Raw genomic sequence first — 27474 nt, forward strand, 5'->3', positions numbered from 1 at the left:
CTCAAGATTCATGTGGCATTGGGGAGAGTACACATAAGGGTCTTATCTCAGCAGTGGGGAATAATTAGCCCTAAGTTGAGCACTACTTCACTCCCTCCTAAAATATCTTAAAAGCAAGTCCTTAAAGGATCAGACTGGTTCTAAATAACTGTGACCCAGAACAAAACTCAAGATTTATGGGCATACAAAAATATCCAGCATCCACCAAGGTAAAATTCAGAATGTCTGCTATCCAATAAAAATTACCAGGCATGCAATAAGAAACAAGAAAATTTGACCCATAATGAGGAGATAATCAGTCAGTTAAAACCAAATCAAAACTGACAAAGCTGTTAGAATTAGCAGGCAAGACATTAAAAAAGCATTGTTACAAGTGAATTCCATAGTTTCAGAAGAGTTAGAGACATGGAAAACGGGGGGGGGGGTGGAAATCCAAATCAAACTTCTAACGATGATAATTACAGTGTGTAAGATGGAAAATGTACTGGGTGGCACTAATGACATATACATTACAGAAGAAAATATTAGTGAACTTGAACACCTAATAATAGAAATGATCCAAAATGAAGCACACAGAATAAAGAGAATATATTTTTACAAAATAAAGAGAGCGTTAGTGAGTTGTGGGACAACTTCAGGTGACCTACTATATATTAATTGGAGTTCCCAAAGGGGAAGGGAAGAGAGAAGAAAATATATTTGATGTAATTATGGTTGAAAAAATTTCAAATTTGATGGAAATTATAAACCCACAGATCCAAGAAACTTAATGAAACCCTTTTAAAAGAAACATGAAGACGCGTACTCCAAGGCACCTCATAATCAAATTGTAAGAAGACATTTGAAGTGGTACTCATTGAGCCAAATACTGAAATAAAATGATCCATCAACCTAGAAATTGATACCCAGCAAAAATAGCTTTCAAAACAAAGGTCAAAACTTTTTTAGACATACATTTTTAAGAAAAAATGTTTAAAATATAGTGGTTTCATAATATAGATAAAAGTACACTAGGTGACAGCAATAGCACAGAAGTCAGGGTGGGGGAGAAATGGAAGTATACTATTGTAACAGTCCATATTGTATGTTTAGTGGTATAACATCACTTGAGTGGAGACTGTATCAATTTAAAGATGTTTACTATAAACCCTTTAAACAAAGAAGCCAACAATGGAGAGAAGATGGAATCATTAAAAAAACTGAGTTGATTCAAAAAAGGCAGAAAGGAAGAAAAAAAATCCCAAGAAACTATAGAAAAATAAATAGCAAAATGATAGATTTAATTCTGAACTTACCAATAATCACATTAAATGTAAACAATCTAAATATGCCAAATGAAGAGGTGGAGATTTTCAGACATGATACAAAAGCAAGAAACAGCAATATGATGCCTACAGGCAGTGAACTTCAAATATAAACACCAAATCAGTTAAAAGTAAAAGAATGGAAAACTAACAGTAATCAGAAGTTACTGTCAGATAAAATAGATTTCAGATTAAAGACTATCATCAGAGATAAAGAAGGTAATTTCATCATGGTAAGGAAGATGTAATTCTAAATGTTTATGTCCCTAGTAGCAGAGCTTCAAAATACGCCAAGGAAAAACTGATAGAACTGTGAGGAGAGATTGTAGAGATACCTCCATAAATACAGCAGGATATTTTGATAGCTTCTCTCAATAATTGATTGAACAAGTAGACAAATCAATAAAGATTTAGAAGATTGGAACAACACTGTCAAGCAGCTTGACCCTCTGCCCAGCAACAGTTGAATTCGCATTTAAAAAAAATGTACATGGGCTATTTACCAAACATATGGAACATATTCTGGGACATAAAGTAAGTTTTGATAAATCTGGAAATAATCAAGTCATACATATAAAGTATTTTCTGACCATAATAGAATATAAATAAGTCAGTAACAGCAGAAAGATAGCTGAAAATCCCCAAGTATTTGGAAGCCAGATAACACACTTCTAATTAAGTCATGGATCACAGAAGGGAGCAAAATCAAAAATTAGTATTTTGAATGGAACAAAAATGAATTCCCAACTTATTAAAATTAGGACACACAGCAGATCTAGGGGGAAATTTATAACATTGTACATCTATATCGAAAAAGAAAAAAATCTGAAACCAATGGCCTAAATTCCTACCTTTAAGAAACTAGGAAAAAAGGGCTTCCCTGGTGGCGCAGTGGTTGAGAATCCGCCTGCTGATGCAGGGGACATGGGTTCGTGCCCCGGTCCGGGAAGATCCCACATGCCACGGAGTGGCTGGGCCCGTGAGCCATCTGGGCCGCTGATCCTGCGCGTCCGGAGCCTGTGCTCCGCAACAGGAGAGGCCACAACAGTGAGAGGCCTGCGTACCGCAAAAAAAAAAAATAATAATAATAAAGAAACTAGGAAAAAAAACCCCAAAGCAAACAGAAAAAAGGAATTAGTAAAGATTAAATTGAAATCAATGAGGTAGAAAACAGAAAAATAGAGAAAATCAATTAAACAAAAGCTCATTCTTTGATAAAATCAATACAGTTAATAAGTCTATACTCAGACTAATCAAGAAAATAGGATACAAATGGCCAGTATTGGGAATGAGAGAGGTGACATCACTACAGATTCTACAAGTATTAAAATAATAATATGGGAATGCTACATGTTACTGATAATGATATGTTCATTATCTTGATTATGTTGATGATTTTACAGATATATACCTGTGTCAAAACTAACAAAATTGTATGCATTAAATATGTTAATTATACCTCAATAAAGCTATAAAAATTTTAAGTAGCCACACACACATATAAAGAGTAGCTACAGAATTAGACTGTGGAGCAGTATTCTGTAAGTTCCTTAAGGGTTAGAATTGTATTTAAATATCTTCTTTATGGAGCAGGTACAGAGTAAACATTTGACCAATATTTGTTTAATAGAGGAAATGCAAGATACAACTAGCAAGGTAGAACATGGATATATCATTTACCTTCTAAGGATCTAAGTTTCCTAATATGAAAAAATATATTATCTGAAGGTCCTTTTAGCTCTAAAATTCTATAATTTGAAACACAGAGAAAATCTTCTTCATTATTTAATTGCAGGTTTACATTTATTTGGAAAAGCACTCTGTTGAAGTTACAATGTTTAAGAAATAAGCACAATTAATTTAAAAAACTTTGAAAACTGTATGTTACTAAAAATGAAATCCTTTCTTTAGCATCTTTGACATAATACTGACCATCTTTCTGAATAAAATTCAAAAATTTTCCATTTGTTCTGTTGATATGGTCCTCTCATTTATCCCTCATCTCCTCAGTGTCTCTACTAACAAGTCTGTGCTTCCTTGATCACTTTGTATAAAACAACCACCCCTACTCGCCTGCATTTTATTTCCTTATCCTGCTTTGTTTTGCTCCAAAACTCATCACTGTCTGACATACTATTTCAATATCTTCTCTTACCTCACTAGAAGATAAGTTCCAGGAGGACAAGGACTTTGTCCATTTTGTATACTGTTGTAAGTTTTAGAATAGTGCCTGGCACATAGTACGTGTTCAGTAAATATTTCTTGAATGAGTTGATCAATTGTACTTTAATATCCCTTACATGTTTCCCCCTGCTTGCACAGATTTTCATATCTTAAATCTCCACTCTATAAAAGAGGTGAACTCCAAATATTGGTAATTTGAGAGATTTCAAAAGGTCTACCTGTTTAAAAACAAACTTTTTTCCAAGCTTCTATCTCTGGATGAGGTTTTTATATCCAGATCACTTCCATGAATAACAAAACAAAATAAAAACAATCTGCTGAATGCCTGACACTTTGCAGCATCATCTCATTTAATCTTCCCAACAATTCAAAGTGAGGTGATATACTCACTTTAGTGATAAGGGATCTAAGGCTTAGGGAACTTATATAAAGCATCAGAAGTCACATAAAATTAGATTCAAACCTGTATTTGCCTTATTCTAGAACTTGGGTTTTTAAACATTATGCTCTTTCCCAGTTTCAAATGTATTATTTGTAAAGATAATCGTTAGTTTAATATGAGCACAGATAGGTTGAGCATAGCAACATTTTGAGGGAAAGAGACTTTGGAAGTTTTCTTTGGAGAAAGTAGAGAGCGTGGGAAAGATTTTTGGGACACTTCTAGAGAGGTTTGTGAGTGGAATCTGCGAGGGGAATAATGACTAGTGCAGGGAAAGTATGAAACATTGAAAAATTGGGAAGGTTGGCATTGCCCAAAGGGGATACAAGGAGAGGGAAATAAAAACTGAGTTTTGTGATCTGGAGCATTGGCTGGCAAATTATAGCCAGTAAACGGACTCACTTGGACTTTATAATTGATTAGTCAATAAATGAAAATTATTTCTTATGCTTTAAGTAACATTTTCAAAAATAGTGATATGAACCTTATGCATCATGGATAGGGTATTTTTGAAGGCGTGAGAGAATGGGAGAGGAAAAGAAGGAGAGAGGAGAGGAGGAGAGTGTGTGCATGTTTATTAGATTTTTTAAAATAAATAAATTTATTTATTTATGGTTGCGTTGGGTCTGTTGCTGCACGTGGGTTTTCTCTAGTTGTGGCGAGCAGGGGCTACTCTTCATTGCAGTGCGTGGGCTACTCATTGCGGTGGCTTCTTTTGTTGGGAGCATGGGCTCTAGGCACGTGGGCTTCAGTAGTTGTGGCACTCGGGCTTCCGTAGTTGTGGCTCACGGGCTCTAGAGCGCAGGCTCAGTAGTTGTGGCTCATGGGCTTAGCTGTTCCGCAGCACGTGGGATCTTCCTGGACCAGGGATTGAACCCATGTCCCCTGCATTGGCAGGTGGATTCTTAACCACTGCTCCACGAGGGAAGTCCCTATTAGATTTTATATACTTTGTATATAAAGAAAGATTCTATATATTTTATATAAGAAATTAATAAAAGTAATATTTGTTTTATAGTAATTGATACCCATCCTTTTTTAAAAAATTCAATTTATTTAAACTAAAAAAAAAATGCAGCTCCCCTATTTCTCCTATCCACCACTCCCCTGCCTCCTGCAACCACTACTCTGTTCTCTGTATCTGTGAGTTTGGTTTCTTTTTCTCCTTCTTCCTTCTTTCTTCCTTATCCTTTCTCTCTTCTTCCTCCTTCTTCACATTCCACATATCAGAGAGATCGTATGGTGTTTGTCTTTCTCTGACTGAATAAAATAAGTCAGTTTAGTACCCTCGAGGTTCATCCATGTTGTTGCAAATGGCAAGATTTCACTCTTTTTTATGGCTGAATAATATTCCCCCCCCACTCTGTGTGTGTGTGTGTGTGCACCACAATTTATTTTTTCATTCATCCATTGATGGACACTTAGGTTGTTTCCATATCTTGGCTACTGTAAATAATGCTTCATGTATCTTTTTCAGTTAGTGTTTTCATTGAATTCTTTGGATAAATACTCAGAAGTGGAATTGCTGGATCATATGGTAGTTCTATTTTTACTTTGTTGAGGAGCCTCCGTACTGTTTTCCATAGTGGCTGCACCAAGTTACATTCCCACCAACAGTGCACAAGGGTTCCCTTTTCTCCATATCCTCACCAACACTTGTTATTTCTAGTCTCTTTGATAATAGCCATTCTAACAAGTGTGAGGTGATATTTCATTGTGGTTTTAATTTGCATTTCCCTGATGCTGAGCATCTTTTCATGAACCTGTTGGCCATCATATGTCTTCTTCAGAAGAATTTAGATCTTCTGCCCATTTTAAAGTCAGAATGTTTGTTCTTTTGCTGTTGAGTTGTATGAGTTCTTTATATATTTTGGATATTAGCCCCTTATCCGATATGTCATTTGTAATTATTTTCTCCCATTCAGTGGGTTGCCTTTTTATCTTGTTGATGGTTTCCTTTGCTGTGTAGAGCTTTTTAATTTGATATCGCACTTTATTTTTGCTTTTGTTCCCTTTGCTTTTGGTGTCAGATTTTTAAAAATCACCATGACCTATGCTTACCAACTGTTTTCTTCTAGGAGTTTTATGGTTTCAGGCCTTACATTCAAGTGTTTAATCCATTTTGAGTTAATTTTTGTGTGTGCTGTAAGATAGTGGTCCAATTTCATTCTTCTGCACGTGGCCATCCTATTTTCCCAGTACCATTTTTTGAAGAGACTGTTCTATCGCCATTGTATATTCATGGCTCCTTTATCATAAATCAATTGACCGTGTATGCATGTGTTTATTTCTGGGCTCTTTTATTCTGTATCATTCTCTATTCTGTTTATATGCCAATACCTTACTGTTTTGATTACTACAGCTTTGAAATATAGTTTGAAGCCAGGAAGTGTGATGCCCATCCTCTTTTGGGTTGGTAGGTTTATATATTTCTAAGTCATTCAGATTGTATTTATAATGCTTATCTTAAGCCAAGGGGGCAAACCCTATCAAGCTCAATTTGTAACAGCAAAACTATTATACTTTCCTTAAGTCAACTAGAAATTGTGTTGGAAATAGCTAAACACTATTTTGTACCATTTTTGTTTTCATGGTTCCTTGTGGTCAGTCTTTAATAGTTGAAGATTGTTCATTTGTCATTTGTCTATGAGGTGAGGCCACTGACAATCCTTGTGTTTAATTTACACTCTTATTGTTAACATAAGAACACAGTTTACAACTTCCGTTTTACTGATTTAAAACAATTTTATGGAGATCCACTTTGTTGGCATAACTAAGCTTTTGGCCAGGACTTGGGTTTGGATTCTTTCCATATACATCTTAGTAATATACTTTGTGTTTCGTATGACATGTTCTAGGGGAGCTTCTTTAATCCAGATTTATTGTGTGTTCTGATGCTTGCTTTTAGAGGAATTAATTTTTTTATAGGGAGTCTATATCCCATACAGGATGATTATATTTTTAGGAGCTTTTCTTATTGATTACAGTTGGTTGACAACTGGACTGTGTTTTATATTTTAAAAGTCTGGTCATCTTGATATAATAGTTAATAAGCTTTATGATTTTTCTGCTGACTTCACTATTTAAAAGCCATTATCTCTGTTCTTAGGTTACTTGCTTCTTGAGGAATTCTTAAATATAATTTTTTAAATAGGCTATTCCTTTTTGAACCCTGTTACCCTCTACCCAGCCTATATACATGTGTATATATATATATACACACATACATATTTTATAATGTTTATAATTTTATTTATTATATGTGTGTGTAAATATACAGACTTATTGTTGCCTTGATATGACTTATTTGAAAGGTAGAGAATGTGATATGTGTATGACTAGCTTCGTACATCTTTTAATTGTTTCAGGTACAAGATTTAATAGTGGGTATTTTGCTTTCTAATACACACAAATGATGATGTCAGTGTTCTTTTGTAAGTAACGTATTTTCTCCTTGTTATAGGTCCTTTTATTCTGCATCACAGCTGCCATGTACATGTTCTTTTTCAGGTATGTTCTGTTATACCTATTTATTTTAATGGAAAAAAATACTCTTCCTTTGTAATTTTTAAATCAACCGTGTAACTAAAGTGTTTTCTAAATTATTATGCCCCACAAGTGACATGAATTTTTGTTTGCTTTGTTTTATTTTCTAGAGTGGTTAGAGATTAGTCACTGCTCCTTAGTGAATAGAGAAAGAGAGGGAAGGAAGATGTGATTTTTCACATTATGCTTATAAGTTCATCTTGGAAAGCTGAATATGTAAATTAATAGTCCTCAGATCTTGAAAGGTGAATTTCTGTTTATTGTGGACCTGATTTTAGATATTCTTTGCTCACCTTATAAAACAATCAACATTTTAAATTTAAATGAGAAAAAAGTGATGGTAGGGCTTAATCTAGGTCTTTTACGAACGTAACCTAGCATACTAATCACTGTCTGTAAAATATTGTTAGTCCATTATGTCAGAGTTGCATTTTTCATTGATACTGAGACTCTGAGGAATGTGGGGGAGTGTTAGGATGGCTCAGAATTTTAATGCCAGTAAAAATGGTGCCTGCCATTATCATACAAACACAACAGTATGGGAGTTGGATTTTTGATTAGGAAGAGCCCATTCCTTCATTATCGTCATTTTCTGTAATACCAGTAATTCCTATTTGTTTCACTCGTATTACACTCATTTGAATAGACTCTTTCTTGATTTTTCTGGATATAAGCAGAATTCAATCACAGCAGGAAGTTCTAGGCTTTTAAAATTAAAATTTGAACTTGATTGACAAAGACAGTTATGGATTTTAGTAAGATATATTTAGTAGATATCTTTATCTTTTTTTGTTTAACCTAAATAAGGGAATTCAACCATAGCAGAATGTTTAAACAACTAATTTCCTGTCAGAACATTCTAATAAATACTTGATAAGCACAATGATATAATTTGAACTTCCTTTAACTATAAAAAATGTTATTTGCAAATATAAAATGATGATGGTGCTGTAATTTTACTTGTAAAGGACAGACAAGCTGTTAGAAGGAAAAAAATGGATGAAGTTTTTAAGGTGGGAAGGACGTATTCATGATGAAGTGCATAGTATTCTATGTCAGTTATTAGCGACTGAAAAATTGTTGCAGCTCTCTGGGGGTCTTTGTGAAATTGTATGACCTACCATTTTTAATATACTTTCATATACACCTTACAACTCCTGTAGTCTCTTTCATATATTCTAGCAATTTAGGGGTGTGGTAGGGGAGTTAAGAACAATGACCTTTCATTTCATCAATTTCCAAAGATTTCTTAATTGTATTCAGACACATTATTAGGACAGTATCGCAAAAAGTTCAAGGACTTACCTTTATGCTGTCTAACCTGAAGATAAAGCATACCTAGCGGGAGAAATGTAAAAAAAAAGATAAAAACTTAGAAACATATCTTTTGTTGGCATGCACAGGAGGGAAGCACAGTATCAAATAAAATTTTTTTTGTGTGTGAAAATTCCTAAAAGACCAGGTAGTTAAGTGAAATAGTCCTTCCCAATATAGCACTTATAGCATATTTGATCAACATTTAGCATTTCTTAGACATCAGAAGTTTTTGAGGTTTAAAAAACAAATTGTCTTGAATATAGTGGTAATGCCCAATGTTAGGCATGGTCCTAGGATATTATACTTTGAAAACTGCTGCCATCAAACTAGTATTTTTGGTGTAGAAAGAAAATCAACCCTATAAATACGTATTTTGGTGCAGAGCTACGGAACCTTTTCCTGTTTCAGTCACAGAGTCTAGGTTAAAAACAACAATTTAAAATACTTTCCAGAAGGCTCAATACAAGGTTTTAGTGCCAAGATAAACATTTTCAATTTTCTGAGGAAAGGGGTTGTTTTTCTCCAAAAAGAAGCACTATCACCAAATTCCTAGTGTTCTTGGCAGAAGTTAGTTTGAATAACTCAACAAAAGAGGTTTGGTAAATGGTAAAATAAAACCATTTATAAAGTACTGCAACAGAAGAAAACAATGTTATATGTTTGTCTGAACTCTAGCAAGTGTTTAGAATGAACAATAGCAGTTAGCAAGTCTAATTCCATTAGAATATTTTATTTTTAAAATTCAAACTTTATTTTAAGTATATTGTAGATATTTGAGGACACATTAACAATTATTTTAATTCTAATTGCATAAAATTAGATCAGTAAATATCAAATGATATTGTCCCTATGACTCCATTTATAGTAACCTTCTTTAAGAAGAGGATAAGGGAAACATTTTATATTAGAAATGTCAACTTGTGTTTTTATCCTAACCCATAAATGGGAAAAAGGGAAATGAGAACCCCCTTTCAATAGAGAGAAAAATGTGCCAATTTTATTTTTTTAAAGAAAGAACTTGAGGAAGTAGTTCCATAAGTATTTTCTAAAAGTGACATAGGATGTGATGGTTATAGTATGAATTTACTCAAAAAGCAACACAATGTTCAGAGTATTGAAACCATGGTTATTAAAATGTGTAATGAAAATGTCTTACTTTTGCATAGCTCTTAATAGCTCTTAATAGTTATTTTATAGGTATAGTTCTTTTCACATACATTATCTCATACATGGTGGTCTTGATTTTTAATCTGTATGCCAAAAATCTGGCTTATATTCAAATGGAATCCTGGGAACACTTCAGAGGCTTGGGTGGAGGAAAGGTAATATGTGAAGAGAAAGTTTTTTTCAGTTTTTTATTCCAGTTCTTAGCCAGCTGGCCATCTGGCCATCCAGCCATCCAGCTGTCTATTGATATAAATTGGGGTACAATATTTTGAAGACTGTTTTGAAAGAAAAAGGCTCTCTGTTCAACCCCAGTGGGCACTCTTCATAATGGTTCTGCCTCCTTTGTTTAAGCATTTTATTATTTTGTATGTTATTGTTATAGCTTTGCCTTAGGGCATGTCTGTCACTATCAGTTCAGGCCAAGCAGGAGTCATAGTTGAAAAGTTGATAGAATATTTTGTCTAATGCATCTCTTTAAAACATTTCTTTACTTCCAAGTGTGTATTTATGGGTAAAGCAACCTAAGTTTTTTTTTTTTTTTGAGTAAAAGGATTCATCATAATTATTGATTCAGGCTTGCTTAGGATCTTCCCAACAGTCATGTGGAGAAAAGAAATGAGTTTCTTTTGAACCACCAGCTCTTTTTTGTTTTAACTGAGAAGCAAAGGAAAGAATCAACAATAACACAGACACTACAACAAAACTGTTACACTTAATCCTGCTCATAAAAAAACAATGAAACATGCAACCCTTTTAAACATTATTTTATTGGTTTTATTTTCAGCATTAGTGATCTATGTATGAAAAACACTAATATTTTAGAAAAATGAAATAATTGAGCTTCATTTTTCTTTAATTTAAAATAGTATCATAAAGTGTATTACGACAACTTTGATCCCATCTTAGTGAGTGCCTAGCTAGAAATTCTTTCCACCTGCCTGTGCAAAGGCAGCAAACAGTTTGTTTAAACATGTAGATTGAAAGGCTCAGACTTGTCATAGTAGATAATCTACAGACTATATATGACTGATTCACAATAGACCTACCTTAATCTGCCATAAACATTGGAAAGCATTGGATTTTTAGTTAGAAACCAGTGCAAATTAAAGTTTATTGTAGTTGTGTTTTATACATATATTTTTTAATACATATTTAGAAACAGTATTGATGACTGCTATTCCATGAATTTGTACTATTCTGTGAAGGCAAAAATAATAAACTATTTCATTAGTTTCAACATATGTAGTGTTGTTGTTGTTGTTTTTTAATTTACGAAAATGACACTATTGGCTGGACAACCTATAGTTCTCGAGTGAAAGACATTTATGATTGTCCTTGAATCTGTTTACATGAACTTAGTATCTTTGAAATAACAAAAAGTAAAGACCTTTTGATCTGGGTCTTTCAACCGTTTACTCATTTTTTAAAAATCCTTTATAAATATCAGTTAGGTTCTATTTTTTAAAGTATTGCCTAGAACTACACAAAAGTCCAGTCTAGAAAATCATATATGGCATTTGGAGTTTAAAAGTTTTCTTCAGGTTTGGGAGAGTGTGCCCTAAATAATTAGATTTTTAGTTCAAGGAGATTACTTCCAGCAATGCAGAGAATGAATTAGGCGTTTGGAGGGGGCATAATAACAGGTAATGGGAGGACACTGCTGCAGTTGTTCGGGAGAGAAATGGTGAGGACATGACTGAGGGTTATGGTAATGACATGATGAAGAGTTGATTTATCTAAGACAGGAGGATTGCTGCTTGGATGAAGAAAAGCAAAACACTAGAAGGTGAGCAAATTAGAAAATGTGTGGAAATTACATACAGGTTTAGCAAAGACTGAGATTGAGTTGCTTTTAGGACGTTCACATAGAGAAATATAGATATCATTTGTATATTTGGAGTTCAGGAGGTAAATAGAGGCTATTCTTGATTGTCACACTAGCAGTTTGATGTTGGACAAATTATACAACTTCTCTATACCTCAGCTTCTTCATTATTAAAAAGTGTAAATTGCTATATGGACCTCATAGGTAGGATTGTGAGAATTACATAAGAAACAACATCTTTCCAGCTTTTTTGGATGTCACCCAAAATAAGAACTACCTTTATTTTTTGTGACCACACCGTGTGACATGTAGGATCTTAGTTCCCTGACCAGGGAATCGAACCCGTGCCACCTGCATTGGAAGCGTGGAGTCTTAACCACTGGACCTCCAGGGAAGTCCCAGAACTACCTTTTCTATTGTGACTATTCATGCAGACCCATAAATTTCCCAGAATAGTATGTAACCTTGCTACGTATAATACATTTGGATATTTTCTATTCTAATTTATTTCATTTATTTAAAAAGCTATTTTGGGCTTCCCTGGTGGTGCAGTGGTTAAGAGTCCTCCTGCCAATGCAGGGGACACGGGTTCGAGCCCTGATCCGGGAAGATCCCACATGCCGCGGAGCAACTAAGCCTGTGCGCCACAACTACTGAGCCCACGCTCTAGAACCCGCAAGCCACAACTACTGAGCCCATGTGCCACAACTACTGAAGCCCGCCCGCCTAGAGCCCGTGCTCCACAACAGGAGAAGCCACCGCAATGAGAAGCCCGCGCACCACAACGAAGAGTAGCCCCCGCTCGCCGCAACTAGAGAAAGCCCGCGCACAGCAACAAAGACCCACCGCAGCCAAATTAAAAAAAAAAAAAAGTATTAAAAAGCTGTTTCGACCCACTAATGGGTAACAACCAGCCATGTGAAAAACTACTGGACTCATACATGTGAGCACCTAGCATGGTGATTATTATCTTAGCAAAAAAATAGAGTTGCGAGTAGTGCTTGTTTTTAAACTAGGAAAGAAAGTTAATTAAAATAGAGAACTTGAGGAATGAAATTATATTTAGTGTTAATGCTGTAGACATATGCAGTAAGGTAAGGGTTAAGAGCTGTTTCTTTGCTCTAGCAACCGGGTGATCAGTGGTAACCTGCTAGAGAAACTTCTGTAGTTGAGTTGGGATAGTAGATTGAGAAATAAATGTGACATGTTGTATACCATAAAATACAATTATATTTGTCAATTATTTCTTAATAAACTTGGGGCAATTTTTTTAATAAATAAAAGAAAATGTCAAAAAGTGTGAGATGTGGAAGTAGAATGAGTATAATAAACTCTAAAAGTTTGAGAGGAGAAAGGGCAAGTTGTTATAGGATTAAGGGTTTTCCTTTTGTATTCCTTCTTTTCTTTGTTTATTTACTTACTTAGACAAGAGAGACTAAGTGGTTAAGAGAAGGTTGCACAAGCAAGAGAGATTGACAAGTTGGAGAATGGGAAAGAAAAGAGAAATGGTCTAAGATTCAGTCCAAAATGTCTACCTGCATGGTTAGATTGTTAAGCCTACTTATCTGGAAGAGATCATGATAAATGATTAAGAGGAAATTGAAGCTTTGTTTGAAAGCCTTGGACACACAGTTTAAGTGAAAGAGGACTGATATATAGAAAAGGTAGAAAGTAGAAAAATCTAATGTCTTTCGCTTCCTAAGTTCATCGTCATTCTTAAAAGGTGAGTTTTTAATGAGTTGACATGGGCTTGTGAAAACAATATTCCTCAGGAAATATATGCAGGTGGAACAAGGTACTAATGTAGTTGGCACCCAAAACCAGTCAGCTTACTAAAAAATGCAAAATCTGTCCTATGAAAAGAGAAGGTAAAGAGAATGTTAGGACTGTTGCTTTCTTCAAAGCAAACAGAAAAGGTGAGAAAACATAGGTTCATAAATGTTGTGAATCACTTCCTCCAAGAATGCTTATTACCAGGTCACATGACTGTAATGTGAGGGTTTTTTTGAGGGGAGAACATTATTCTGCCCGTTGGGTGAATGTTCTCCATCTATGGATGGAAGTTGTGGCAAGTCTGTTTTCACTTTTTGCCTGCGAGCCTTTGAGGTACTTGGGCCTAGATAAAGAAATGGCTCCGAAAGTTTTAACATATATAAATGTTTATTGAGTTTAGTAGAAGGCAAAGGGAAATATTGTATGGAGAAATGATATGCACTTAAAATGCAACTACTAAGGTAAGAACTTAATGGGACACAATCATGTCAGAAGTGGTCAGCTGCCTTTCAAAAACTTGTTGCAGTTTTATTTTCATGAATAACAATGACATTTATTGCTGAACATAGAAAGCTCTTAGACTGGACTTTTGCTAATAAAAACGCTCAGATTGGAAGCAGTTAAGTTTAACTCCTTGTTTTACCAGTTATGAGGAATGCTATAATTCACTGTTTTCTTCACGCCTGACTCTGTTTCCATTATTTTCTACTGTTGGAGTTTTCCTGGAGCTAATCAAGGGGCACTCTAGGGTAGCAGAGTTGGTTAAAGGGATGCACTCTTGAGCCAGACTGTGTTGGTTCAAACCCTCTCCATCTAACTTCTTTGTGGTATTGGGTTAGGTGCTCAGCCTCTCTGTGCCTCAGGTTTCTCATCTTAAAGTGGGGATAATAACAGTACTCACCTCATGGGATTACTGTGAGTATTAAATGACTGCCACATTGTAAGCTCTCAATAAAATTAGTTGTTTTTATTATTTAACTCTGAGCTGTAAAGGTCACATATTGTTTGATTCCATTTATATGAAATGTCCAGAATAGGCAAATCCATAGAGATAGAAAGTAGATTTGTGTTGCCTGTGGCTAGGAGACTTTTGGGGAATGGGGAATGACTACGAATTGTTTTTTTTTTTTTAAACGGTGATGAAAATGTTCAAAAAGTAATTACGACGTTGGCTACACAGGCCTGTGAATATATTAAAAGTCATTGAATGATACACTTTAAATAGTGAGTTGTATATGAATTATATCAATTAAGTTGTTATAAAACTCTGATCTGGAAATAGATCTTTATTGCCCAGTGGCATGGTGTTTCTGTGTTATCACCATTTAACATTCCTCTGGTTGCCACATCTCAGGGATGCTACTGTGTTTTTGTGGGCACATAGGCATTTCTTGAGAGAGAACCCCAGGAAACTTAACTTCTTCTCAAGTGTATTTGAAGGAGGAGTGTTCCCATGGAGAATGACGGACAAGTGCACCACAAAGCTTGCCAGCTTTCTTTCCAGAATTGTCAGAACTGCCGTTTAAAATATGCATACTCTTAGGTCTGAGACACTACACTTTAGAATTAGAAGGGAAGTAATGAGGAAGCTTACAGTAGATGCCACAAGTTTATATGAGATTGTTATTACAACATTGTCCTAATAAGATGGAAATTTGTCTTTGATACTTATGAGTTAGGGTGTTTTTTACTTGGTAATAATATTTGAAAAGTACAGTTTAAAAAAAGTTTTATAGGACTGCCAACGAAGACTAATTTCAGAAATATCTGCGGATATGGTATAATATCAAATGTCCTTATTAGGTGGAGAAAAACAAGATTGAAAAATGGAGATATATTTATTTATCTGAAAAGTTTAGACTTTTAGTGAATATATTCTCAAGTATCAGTCTAATGCATTACTGCTGATCAAACTGAAAAGTCATCAATTGCCATTTAAAGACTGTGATCATCAGAATGCCCTTTAAATATCTATGAAGTCCACTGCTAATACATTCCAATTGAGTTTGAATGGAAGTTACATTTACAGTCTTTGGAAATATAAATTATCAGTTCACAACCTGATTACTATATTTTGAGTATGTATTTCATAGATTGTATTTGATTATATAGTGATGTTGATTATATTTTGAAGAAGAATTTTGCTGTATTTTCTGTTTATTTTGGGGAAAGTGTTTCAAAATCACTGTCCTTTTCATGGAAATTTATTGAAATGAATCGAAGGACATAGAAGGAAATATTAATATTCACATAATACATCATATTTTTCCTTTTTCATGATCTAATCTAGATTTTTTTCAAAAAATCACAGATAGCAAAAATTGGAAATATTTGAATTTATTCCAGTCTGTATCCTTGAAACTTCAAATAAAATATCCATGTATGAATCCTACTTTTCATGCTGTACTGGTTCAGTGACAGCTTACTAGAAGAGGAAGTGTATCACAGCTGCCCTGAGCTGAAATTCACAGTAAAACAATATTTTTCCACCATTATCAATTTTCAGCACAGATTCTGTTTCTAATGTGTGACTGAGTCACTGAACCAGGAAGGTGTTTACCTGCAAGGTGAACTAGTGTAAATGGGAGATGCTTTTAACTTCTAAAATTTCAGCCGGAGTCTTCCCTAGAGAAAGGAAAAAGTGGGTCTCCTCCCTTTTTTATATTCTCTTGTCAATCACAAAGCCTCTTTGTACTGGTGGGGCCTTGATGGTGACTGAGTGCTGGCTGTTTGTCATGTTCTTGTCATCCTAAAATAAAAGAAGAACATAGCTTTGGGTTCTCAAGCCTTAGAGAATAAGTTGCTTGCGGCAGCCCAGGACCTCTGAATCCAAGCTGCCCTGGAATGCTTCTGAAGAGATTTGTTCACTGAAATGGAGTATGTAATTCTTACGGTTTTGAGCTCGTTGGGCATGTTCAGAAGAATAATGATATTCAGAATTAGATGATGGAGAGCAGTTGAGCTCATCACATTGATTTCTTCTATCACAAAAACATCAAGCTCTAATATTAGCACAGTTGCTATCCTGACTTCTGTTTCTTGCTTGAGTGTTAAAAAATGCTTTTGGAATTGGATAATTCCCAATCCTGATATTTTGGACAAACCTTCCTCGCAGGGTGTCATTATAGGATATTTTCAGGGATTCTTATGAAAGATGAGACTCTCCTCACCTCATCTTGTAAAATCACCAGCAACTTCTACGGGTATGAAACATGTAGGGAGACTTATTACGGCAGGCCAACCGAATTGAAATTACTTGAGTCCTGAGAATTTAAAGATCATTAAAGTTTTTGATCACTTTATTGAAGTTAGTATCTGTTTCTTTTGGATTTTAGCTTACATCTCTCATAGTCTTTTATTACATTTTAATGATTAGAAGAACTGTGTGAATGAAGGTGATGTGGACTGATGTGGCTTTCACCTTGAAAGAATATAGGCCTTAAAAAATTGTATTACTTTTTTCCTTATTTGGAAAAGCAGAAATAGTATCTATAAGGATGAAAAAGAAAGGTTTTGTTATCAAATGAAACATTTCTTTTTACCGATTCCGAAGTATGCACTTGTTAATTTTCAAGACATATGGACTGTTACAAGTGTAAATATCTGATGTAAGGGCTCTAAAGGAGTTCTCAAACTTCAGTGTGCATACAGATCATTTGGGGAATCTTACTACAAATGCAGATTATGATTCAGTAGGTCTGGGCGGGGTGTTAGCTTCTGCATTTCTCGGTTCCCCGGTGATGCCAGGGCTGCTGGACCTGGGGTCACACTCTGAGTAGCAAAGCTGTGAGTCACATCAAGAAATAAATAATAAAATTTTCCTTAAAACCTGTAACTAAAAAAAAAAAAAATCCAGAGAATTTAATCCTTCTGCCTCTCTTGCTAACCAATTCTAGTAGTTCACAGCATGAAGAGTCAGGACATTTTCCCCGAATATCCCAAATCTCTAATAAAAGGGAATGGGCTCACCCTAAAGGCCTTTTCTCACTTGAAATAGAAAACAGCTATTCATATAATCACTTTAGATGCTTAAAGATTATTAGGTCTCCTTTTCTCCCTCTTAACTTTCTTCTCAGCATCAACTTCTTTCAGAATTTTAAGATGTAGTTTACTTTTTTACCCCAATTTTAACTGCTCATTATCTACATAGGGTAAAAATGATGAGTCTGTTATTTAATAGGTGAACTGATGAGAGACTTTTCTGATCTAAAAGTTAACAAGTCTCCTTTTTAAAAATAATTTGTTAATTGTACAAGTAATACACTGCTAAGTTCTTTCAAAAAATTCAAATAACATCAAAGTGTATATAGTAAAAAGTGAAAGTTCTTTCCCCCTTTATCCAACTCCCTCTTCCTGCTTCTTTTTTCATTCAAAACTATCTTGACATTTTGGCATATATCCTTCTGGAATTTTTTCTATACATATCTATGTACCTATGTCTATATTTATTTTTTACAATAGGATCACATATTATGTATTTTCTGCAGTACTTCTCTATTTGATAATGTATCTTAGGGTTCTGTTTATATGTCACTATATATGAATCTACCTCATTGTTTTTAGGTGCTGCAAAAAATTATAAATCTATAAGTAATACTTGAAGCCCTATTAACGTTTATACTGTTTGTAGTTTTTCACTATTACAAACTGTACAACTGTGAACATTCTTTTAAAAATATCTTTGTGTGCATATTCCATTGTTTCCATAGGCTGGATAGTTACCTACAAATGGATTCTCTGGGTCAGATATACTGGACGTATTTAATTTTGATAAATACTGCCAGATAGTCCTCCATAAAAGGCACTACCAATCTACTTTCCCTCCGAGAGTGCTTGTTGACTCCCAATCTTAGTTCATGTCAGTGATTTTTACCTTGTCAGTCAAATAATCTAAAAGGTAATGCCTCATTTTTGCCTTACTTTGTACTTCCTGATGCCTAGTGATGTGGAACGTCTTTTCATTGGTTTATTAGTTGTTTTGATTTCATGCCCTCTACCCATTATTTATTTTTTAATTTTTTGCACTATTTGTAGGAGCTATATGCTCCTATAGATTTATATGCTATTAATATTTATTTTTTCCTGTTATATTGTTGTGTCAGTTGGCAGTTACGTAAACAACAACTGTAAAATTATAGTGACATATAACAAACAAGTTGGCTGGGTCAGCTCTGTGCCCCATTGCAGGTCTGTGAGTCAGTTAGGGCAGTTCTGCTTTGCATGTATTCATACTGGTGTCCAAGCTGAGGAGACAAAAGCTATTTAGGGTAAGCTGTCCTCATGGCAATGGCATGAGATTTGTATTTTACTAACAGCATCTCCAAGATACTCATACATGTGTACTTTAAGTACTTCATTTCACCCTAGCACAGACAAATATCTGCTCATTTACCAAGGCATTTTGTTTCAGTTGGAGTTCCCCAGCTGGGGTTCTGAGTTGTTTTTGTTGTATAAATCATACTTACAAGGTATTGTCTTTCCAAAACAGTAAACTCAGTTTCCATGGAAAAAACCTTTTTTCCTTTTTGGTTTATGTAATATGTAGGTCATTTACATAATTACATTAACAAATACAAATGACCTAAACACATTTGGGGATAAGCACAACTGATTCTTGGCAAGCATGTAACTCAACTAGTGTGAACTGATGTATGTGGTCATATTTAGTAGTGGTGTTTTATCTTCCAGCAGTCAAGGTGAATGTTAGAACGTTTTACGGAGAAAATAGAGAATCTAAGATACATTTATCTTATTAAATGTAATCTCTTAAATGGAGATTGCATAAGAGAATTTTTACTGTAAAGAGCACATTTAAAAAATATTTACTAACATCTTTTGTCTCTGCAGTACCATCATCAACTGTCCTCTTTTCCATTCTTTGAGGATTTTTTTTCAATGCCTTAAAGTCCTCAAGATTTGGTTTCTACTTTTTAAAAAATTGGGGTTTTTTGCTTTTTATTTATCCTAGTAGAACCAAACTTCAGAGTCATACTTTTATGATAGGAACCAGTTTATATATTTTACATATATCTTGATGCTTATGTATTCTAGCCTAAAAATAACTGAGGTTCAAGAATTCATGGCATATATGCTGATTCAGTGTTATTTTCAGTGAGTTTGATATGTTGCAAAGTTTCATAGAAGTATTTTCCTTTCAAGTGAATAATACCAAGACTTAATGTTTCAGAGGATCATAGATTTTTAGAGTGGGGAGCAAATTAGAAATTATGTACCACAAAGTTGTCACTTTTCTGGTGAGGAAATGAAATCTCTGAGGATTTTTGTGATTTGTCTTAGCTCATTCAGTGGTTAGAAACCGAGTTAGATGTAGAATTTTGAATAATTTACTTTAAATACCATAAATTATTTCAAAACAGTCGAATATTTTGAAGTTTATGTGAAGAACATAGCAAAAGATTCAGTTATTTTTGTACTCTTAAATACAAAGATTCAGGTTTTTCTTTTGTTTGTTTGCTTTGTACTCTTAAATACTACAGTGTGATGGAAAGCCTTTTTGAGAGAGAAATTAAATTAAACAGAAAGACCTAGAAATTAAGGAAGATAGAAATTTGTTCAAAATTTTGTTAATGGATATTTGGGGTTTTATATATGAAATAGTTTTAACTATATGAGAAATACCATCTCATGGGATTATTCATCTTTCTATTTAAAATTATAAATATTTCTGATTGCTGCTGTTAGGGATCTTTGGAATTCCCTTCTTGTGACTAGATTTTAAACCAGAAAGGAGGATAAAAGCTACTTTGTAGTCAGATGGCTATGCTTTCTGTCTCTGTGTTTCAATCTCTTTCTCTCTCCCTCTCTCCCTCTCCTCCCTCCCTCTTCTCCACCCTGTTTCTTTTCTTATCTTTTTGGTTTTGTTTTGTTTTCTGCTTTTTTTGTTTTAATACAGAATGTCAAGGAAATAACTGGCATTGCACTATGGCACTTAACATTAAATATTCATCATATTAAGTGTGACAAATGTGTGTATGACTAGTATTTTAGAACAGAATTAAATTTATGTTACTACTTCCTAATACATTATTAATAATTTCTTAAGAGGAAGAAACTCTACATTAGCATATATTTATAATCATCTCTGATCTTTTATTGTGAATTGATCACTGCTTCCTTTATGAAACGTAAACAGATATGTATTAAAGCTTTATTTGAACTGCTGTTTGTACATTTTAAAGATTTCAGTTATTTTAATTTCTGCAGCGTATTTCCAGGCTTAAGCTCACTGGATATAGTTAATTGTCATTTAAATTCAGTCTTCTAAATTTAAGGTATATTAATTTCATGTAGGAAATCGGAAACATCTTAAGTTTTATTCTGTGTTTATTACCTTTGAGAATGTTGTTTTATTTCTAGTATTGAAGTTCATTTTGTTGGAAAAAATAGGCTAGGTTTCCAAAGAGATTTATAAAAGGGGGTTGTTATTTTTTAAAGCTGTGAAGTACTTGAAATTTCATGAGTCTGAAACTATCTTATAGAATATAGGTTTGACATTCTTATTTTTCAAATCAAATTGGCCACAGTAATAATAAGCTACAATTGAAATATGAAACTCTGACATAAAGCAGAAATTGGAATGTTACGAACAGCTGTTGTCATAAAAGAGATCGACTAGAATTTTACTGTGTGTCTAAAACATTATCTTCCCACAAGTCTCCTTTTTTAGCTTGCTGAATATGAGTTCTAATTCTGCTCTGCTTAATCTCATTCCAGCAGTCAAATATTATTTCTTCTTGTTCCATACATGAATTAGATAGATATTAGGGTGATCATATGTACCTTGTATAGGTTCTGTTTTGTCTAAAAGTGTTCTTTCCAAATCATAATTCCTTTGGACTTAACTGTTTTTACTGGTTAATAATATCCAGATCTGCTCCAGATCTTGACCTCTTGCCCTATTTCTAACCCTACAAAACTAACTGTGTTCCCTATTCTTGGCTGTTGAACCTTTTGTTTAGATTCAGCATATCTCTTCTTTCCAGCATCTTCTTCCCACTTTGTTCACCTGTCAGTTATGTCTTCTCTGTAAGGGGTCAGCTACAAAGTGAGAGTGATTAGACAGACCACATTTTGGACACATCACACTTGCTTTCAGCACCCAATTTTATTTGGAGCATAAAGTAATTTAAAAAATGCTAATATACCCTAAGTTGAACCTGTCTGTATTCTCACATATTTGTAATTCTTTTCTGTAGGAAATATAGTGCAGAGAGTCAGATTTCTGGGTACGTAGCATAATTAGGAAAAGTTTAAAATTCTTATGGGAAGAGCTAACAACACAGTAGTGAGAGAGATGAATATGATGAATCTGAGGAAGAGATATTTATCTAGATTTTATCAGCTTTGAAGGAGTCATTTATTAAGAATTTTACATGTAAGTCGCATAAGCTCGTATGACTTAAAAAATCCACCATACTGGGGAATTAGCTGAGAGTCCAGTGATTAGGACTCTCACTGTCAGGGACCCAGGTTCCATCCCTGGTTGGGGAACTAAGATCCTGCAAGCCCCATGATGTGCCCCCCCCAAAAAAAATTGCACCATACTAGTCTGTGTCTCTCATAGCTTCAGAGCCAGTTTGCCCCTATCTTGTAGTTGAAAAGATCTGTGGATAGTGGGGCTTTGATGAAAAATTAAATAATTATAGCTAGCTAATATTTACTGAGTGCTTACTGTGTACCAGGCACTGCACTAAGTGCTTTATAAACAGCTTTGGGTTAATCCTCACCACTACCCGCTACCCACTAGGGTAGGTACTGATATTTTCTCCCTTTTACATGTGAAGAAACTGAGACTTTGAGAGGTTAAGTAACTTGTCAATGATTGTATAACTAGAAGTAAACAGCTTGGATTTGAATTGGGGTCTCTCTAACCTCAGAGTCTATTCTCTTCATTTCTCAGTCCACCTGACTTGACCAGTACTTCCCGATCTTTTTGACGTCATGCCATACATAGAAAATGTTAGTGAGTGTCTTTACAGCATAGTGGGGAAAACGGCTGAGGCTGCCTACAGCCGCAGGTCTTGGGCACCCCAGAGGTCTCCCCTGCACCCCCATGATGTAAAGTCAAAGTAAGGAGGGAATTAGGACTTAGTCGTGTCGTTCAGTCGTTTGCAGCAGGCACACCTATTGGGAAGCTCTGTTCTGCACTCCGGCGCCTCACTGGGAAGTGAGGGTGAGAGGTGAGTGACCTTTTCCTCGAGATCACAGTGCCTCCAGCTCCCCATCATCACAGGCCGGGTAGTGGGAGCTTGCATTGGTGATATGTTTGAACAGCTCTGTGAAGTTCCTCTTTCTCTTTTATTTTTCTATCTGCTATAGTAATAACAGTTGATGGTTGGATTTTTTTCATTCAGGAAATATTTATTATTGAGTATTTACTGTGTGCAGTGCTGTGTGCTTTGGTAATTAGGAAGATTCACAGTCTGCCAGAGGAAATATTTCTTGCTATAGTCTGGACGTTTGTATTCCCCGCCCCCTGCCAACCAAATTCATATGTTAGTATCCTAACCTCCTAGGTGATGGTATTAGGCAGTGGGGCCTTTGGGAAGTGATTAGGTTATAAGGACAGAGCCCTCATGAATGGGATTAGTGTCCTTATAAAAGAGGCCCAAGAGGGATCCTTTGTTCCTTCTGCCTTGTGAAGACCCAGCAAGAGGGCACCATCTATGAACAGGAAGCAAGCCCTCACCAGACACCCAATCTGCTGGCGCCTTGATCTTGGACTTTTCAGCCTTCAGAACTTTTGAGAAATAAATTTCTGTTGTTTATAAGTTACCTAATCTATGACATTTTGTTAAAGTACCTTGAACGGACTAAGACATACATAAATTACTTTAATATGGCATGTGAAGTGTCATAACATAATGGCATGAACGAAGTGCAGCAAACAGGAAGGGTACTGTGATTAGTTTTAACTAGGAAGTGTAGCGAATGTTTCTCTAAAAAGTAACATCTTATCAAAGCGTTGAAAGGTTAACAAAATTTAAACACGAGGTCAAGAGGTTGGTGATGAGGACAATAATGCAAATATAGTTTGATAGCATCAGCAAAATCTTAGAAGTTGGAACGCTTATAACTAGTTTTACATGTTAGAAAGAAAGGAAGGGAGAGGGGGAGAAAGGGAAGGAGAGGGAAAAAGAACCCTTCCCTTTGGTACCTTATTTCTTTGTTCCTCTTTCCAGCCAAATTTCTCAAATAAATTATCCACATTTGCTGTTTGGCCTTGTTATGTGCCACTGTAATCTTATTTTCCTCTGAAATTGATCTCCCTGAGATCATCAAAGACACCCTGTAACTAAACCTAATGGACACTTTATGTTCTTATCTTACAAGGTCTCTCACCTACTAATGAAATTGTTGCCCACTTTTTATCTCTTAAAACACTCTTTTCCTTAGTTTCCATGAAGTCATGTTCTCTTGATACTTTTTCAACTGCTAGTCACTCCTTCATCTCCTTTTCACTCTTCTCGTTTAAAACTGTATATTCCCTTAAGTATTTATATATTCAATATTCTTTTCTAGGGCTTCAGCTTTTCTTACTTTTTATATTCTCTGTGAGTAATCTTACATATCTGTATGGCTTCAATGAGCATTTGTATACGGATGACCCCCTAATCTAGATCTATAGCTCAGATTCCTCCTGAACTTCAGGTCCAAATATTAAACTGTTTCCTTAATTGTTTCACTGTCCCTCAAACTAAATTTTTCCAAAATTGAACTTACTGCCTCTGCTTCAACCCTTTTCCTAAACCTGTTCTCCACCAAACTCTATTTTTCTTCAAGTGTGAATGGAAATGCCACTTACTCGTTTGCCTCTAGGTGGAAATTTGGCCAGCATCTCAAACTTCTCCTTGAGTATTCAATCACAGAGAATTATCTATTTTACCTCCTTAATATACCTTGAATCCCTGAGACTCTCTCGGTGCCCACTACTGGTGCTCTGCTCCATAATCGAGGCCTCTGTTGCCCTGGTTACCACGACTGCCTTCTCTTGGGTCTCCACACATCTACTATCTCTCATGTACCGTTTGTTTCCCAACTATAACCAGAGAGCATCCCAATCCTATGCTTCCAGTTCAAAGCCATTCAATGAATGTCTTGCCCTCAGAGTAAAGTTCTAAACTCTTTCAGATAATTTATAAGATCTTTATAAAGGTCCATTTAGGGGACTAGGAATGAAGGAATTGGAGTCTTTCTTAGATTTGAATACCACTTACTAACTGTGTGATCTTGGACAAGTATCTTCCCTTTGCCTCAGTTCTTTGCTGTGTTAAAATGGGATTGATAATAAGACCTAGGATCATTGCTAGGTTGGAATGACTTGGTAGATAGTAATTAGAGAATAAATGTTAACTCTTATTATTGTAATTGTTACCTTACCCAAATATATTATTTTTAAAAATTCAATCTTATGACATCACTTATCATCATTCACTGGTTAGAGCACAAGAATTTCTGTGACTTCAGCATATGTGGGGAGCATGTGATAATCAGTGTTCCTTATAGACACATACTAGCAAGAAATAAATGGTTTATATATGCTTGGTACCACATGAGAGAGTAGACGATTGAACACCATAGTAGTTCAAAAAAGGAAAAAGATATTTTATGAAAATTTGATCTGTCCTTTAAAAGGATAATCAAAGCAGTAGCAGCTGCAGCAGCTAATATTTATTGAGACCTTACTATGTGCCCAGCACTGTGTTAAACACTTTACGTGCATTATTTTCCTCAAAAGAGCTTTAAGAGATATTATTTGCAGCCCTATCTTACCGATGAGGAAACTGAGGCTTACAAGATTAGACAGCCCTATCAAATGTAGAGCTAAAATTCAAATCCAGATAGATGACAAAGAAGTTCTCCAATTATTCATGCTTTAAAATGTTTTTCTGTATTTGTCACAAGTCTTCTGAGGCAAGATACACACACACACACACACACACACACAGAGTCTGTTTTTCTGTCTAATGGTATTTAAAAACAATTTAGTGTTATTTTAAATGTATATAAAATATGGTATATTTATCCAGATTTTCTCATGCAGAAAGTATATTCTGCAAGTAAATTATAATATCAGTGTACAGAAGAAAAATAATACCAAGCATCAGCCTTTTGTAACAGAACGATTTTGGGAATATATAATAGGCAATGTTCAATTGCAAAAAAAAGTTTTACAGTTGTATTACCTCAGACTTTTTAAGTGAGACATTCTGAATTATGTTTATAGGAGCTTGTGTTAATTATGTCTACCTCTTTGTTGGCTCTTTGTAATATTGCAAATGTAGTAAAAGAACTAATATCCTATTGACAATTTATAAGTTCTGTTCAGTCTTGATTTAATCTGACTGTAGGCTTAGTACATTTCATTGACAGTAGAGTATTTGGAATAGAACTTCTGTTTGAGGATTTAGGATGTTTATATTGGGTTTTTATTTTATTTGTGACAGACTTGAAATGGTGTTACATCAAATACTATATTTTCGAACACCAAACAGGCTAGATTCTCTTGTGAGGACAGATTGGCTTTGGTTACCACCTATGTGATAATACCTTTTTTCTTTCATTTCATTGGAAAAGATTATCTAACAATTAATTGCCATTCATCTCAAATTTAATTTCATATCATGCATACCTATTGCATGGTTTACTTTTTGTTCTTTCTTTTAAAAAATTTTTAAAAGGCAACCTTGATGCTTTTTTTTTAATAACTTGCTCTAGCAGGCCAAAACTATGAAAAATTTTCAGTTTTTGGAATGTATAATCTTTTGTCCTTATTTCTTTGATAAAGAGGATATAAACTATGTTTGAAACTGTCAAGATGTAGACAATACAATTCACAAGTTAATTGAACTCCTATAAAGGGAATATGACTCACTGCTTTTCACTAATACTGGATAAAAGGAGGCTTTTTTCTTTGATATTTCTTGGAAATATTAATTTGTATTAGTTAATGTAGTTGTATTCAGGGGACTTCTTCCCCATGTGCCCCACCCCACCCCCTTACCTCCAGTAATAGCTTGGAAATGAAGAAATCTCTTGGAAGAAGTCTCTTTTCCATTATTTATATCTGCATCAGTAACTTCTGAACATCCATGCTGCCATTTTAGTTTGAATTACAAGTGGGGAAAAATGTAACCTTAAACTCTTTTCTTTTTTTTTGTTTTAATTGCACCATATAGTTAGCAATTTTGTAGTGGAATGAGCACAAACTTTAGAATTAGATTAATCTGGATTCACATTACACTTTCACCACTTACTAGTTGTGCAACCTTGAGCAATTTATTTAATCTCTTGGAGCCTGTTACTTCATTCAATACCAATAGTTTCTCTTCTGCTGATTGCATTGAGGATTGGAGACAATGCTGGTAAGGCCCCTGTGTGTGCCTGACACATGGTAAATACTAATTAAATTGTGGAGATTGTGCCAATTCTGTTAAGGAAGATATTTTATCTCAGTTGTGAAAAAAGATCTGTTAGATTTTGGTAGTCATTGTGCTAATTGCCAAATATTTTCAGATTGCTATCAAACCCACCCTCCCCCTGCCCTCCACCTTGTGTCACATGCTAGGGCTATGCTTCACTGACTCTTGAAGCTACCTTTAACTATCTTTGGTCAAAGGAATGTGAATGAGTGTGGTGTATGTGACTTCCAGGCAGAAGCTTTAAGAGGCCGTGTGTCAGTTGCCATAGCCCTTATTTCTGTCTCACTGATTGAGGAAATATGTCAAGATGGAGCATCTGCCAGCCTGGTTTCCTGAGTGACTACAATGAGCGTAGTCTTCTTGCTGATCTTGCAGTGTGGAGTACAAATAAATTTTTATTGCATCTTGCCACTGAGATTTGGGGGCTGTTCCTTAACTTGCAAAACCATATTCTGAATGACACAGAAGTACTCAAAA

General features: G+C 34.9%; 1 protein-coding gene across 2 annotated transcripts in view; it reads left to right on the forward strand.

Moving 5' to 3' along the window:
* The window catches only part of TMEM135 (transmembrane protein 135), a 240567-nt gene that overhangs the window by 159496 nt on the left and 53597 nt on the right, over window positions 1-27474 (forward strand). For both annotated transcript variants that reach the window (XM_081241468.1, XM_081241469.1), the window contains exon 6: window positions 7391-7437. In XM_081241468.1, coding sequence (XP_081097594.1) covers window positions 7391-7437 — 47 coding nt within the window. The remainder of the gene's footprint in view (window positions 1-7390; window positions 7438-27474) is intronic.

This window comes from Mesoplodon bidens (genome assembly GCF_964165515.1).
Source record: "Mesoplodon bidens genome assembly, chromosome: 7".
NCBI classification, from domain to species: domain Eukaryota; kingdom Metazoa; phylum Chordata; class Mammalia; order Artiodactyla; family Ziphiidae; genus Mesoplodon; species Mesoplodon bidens.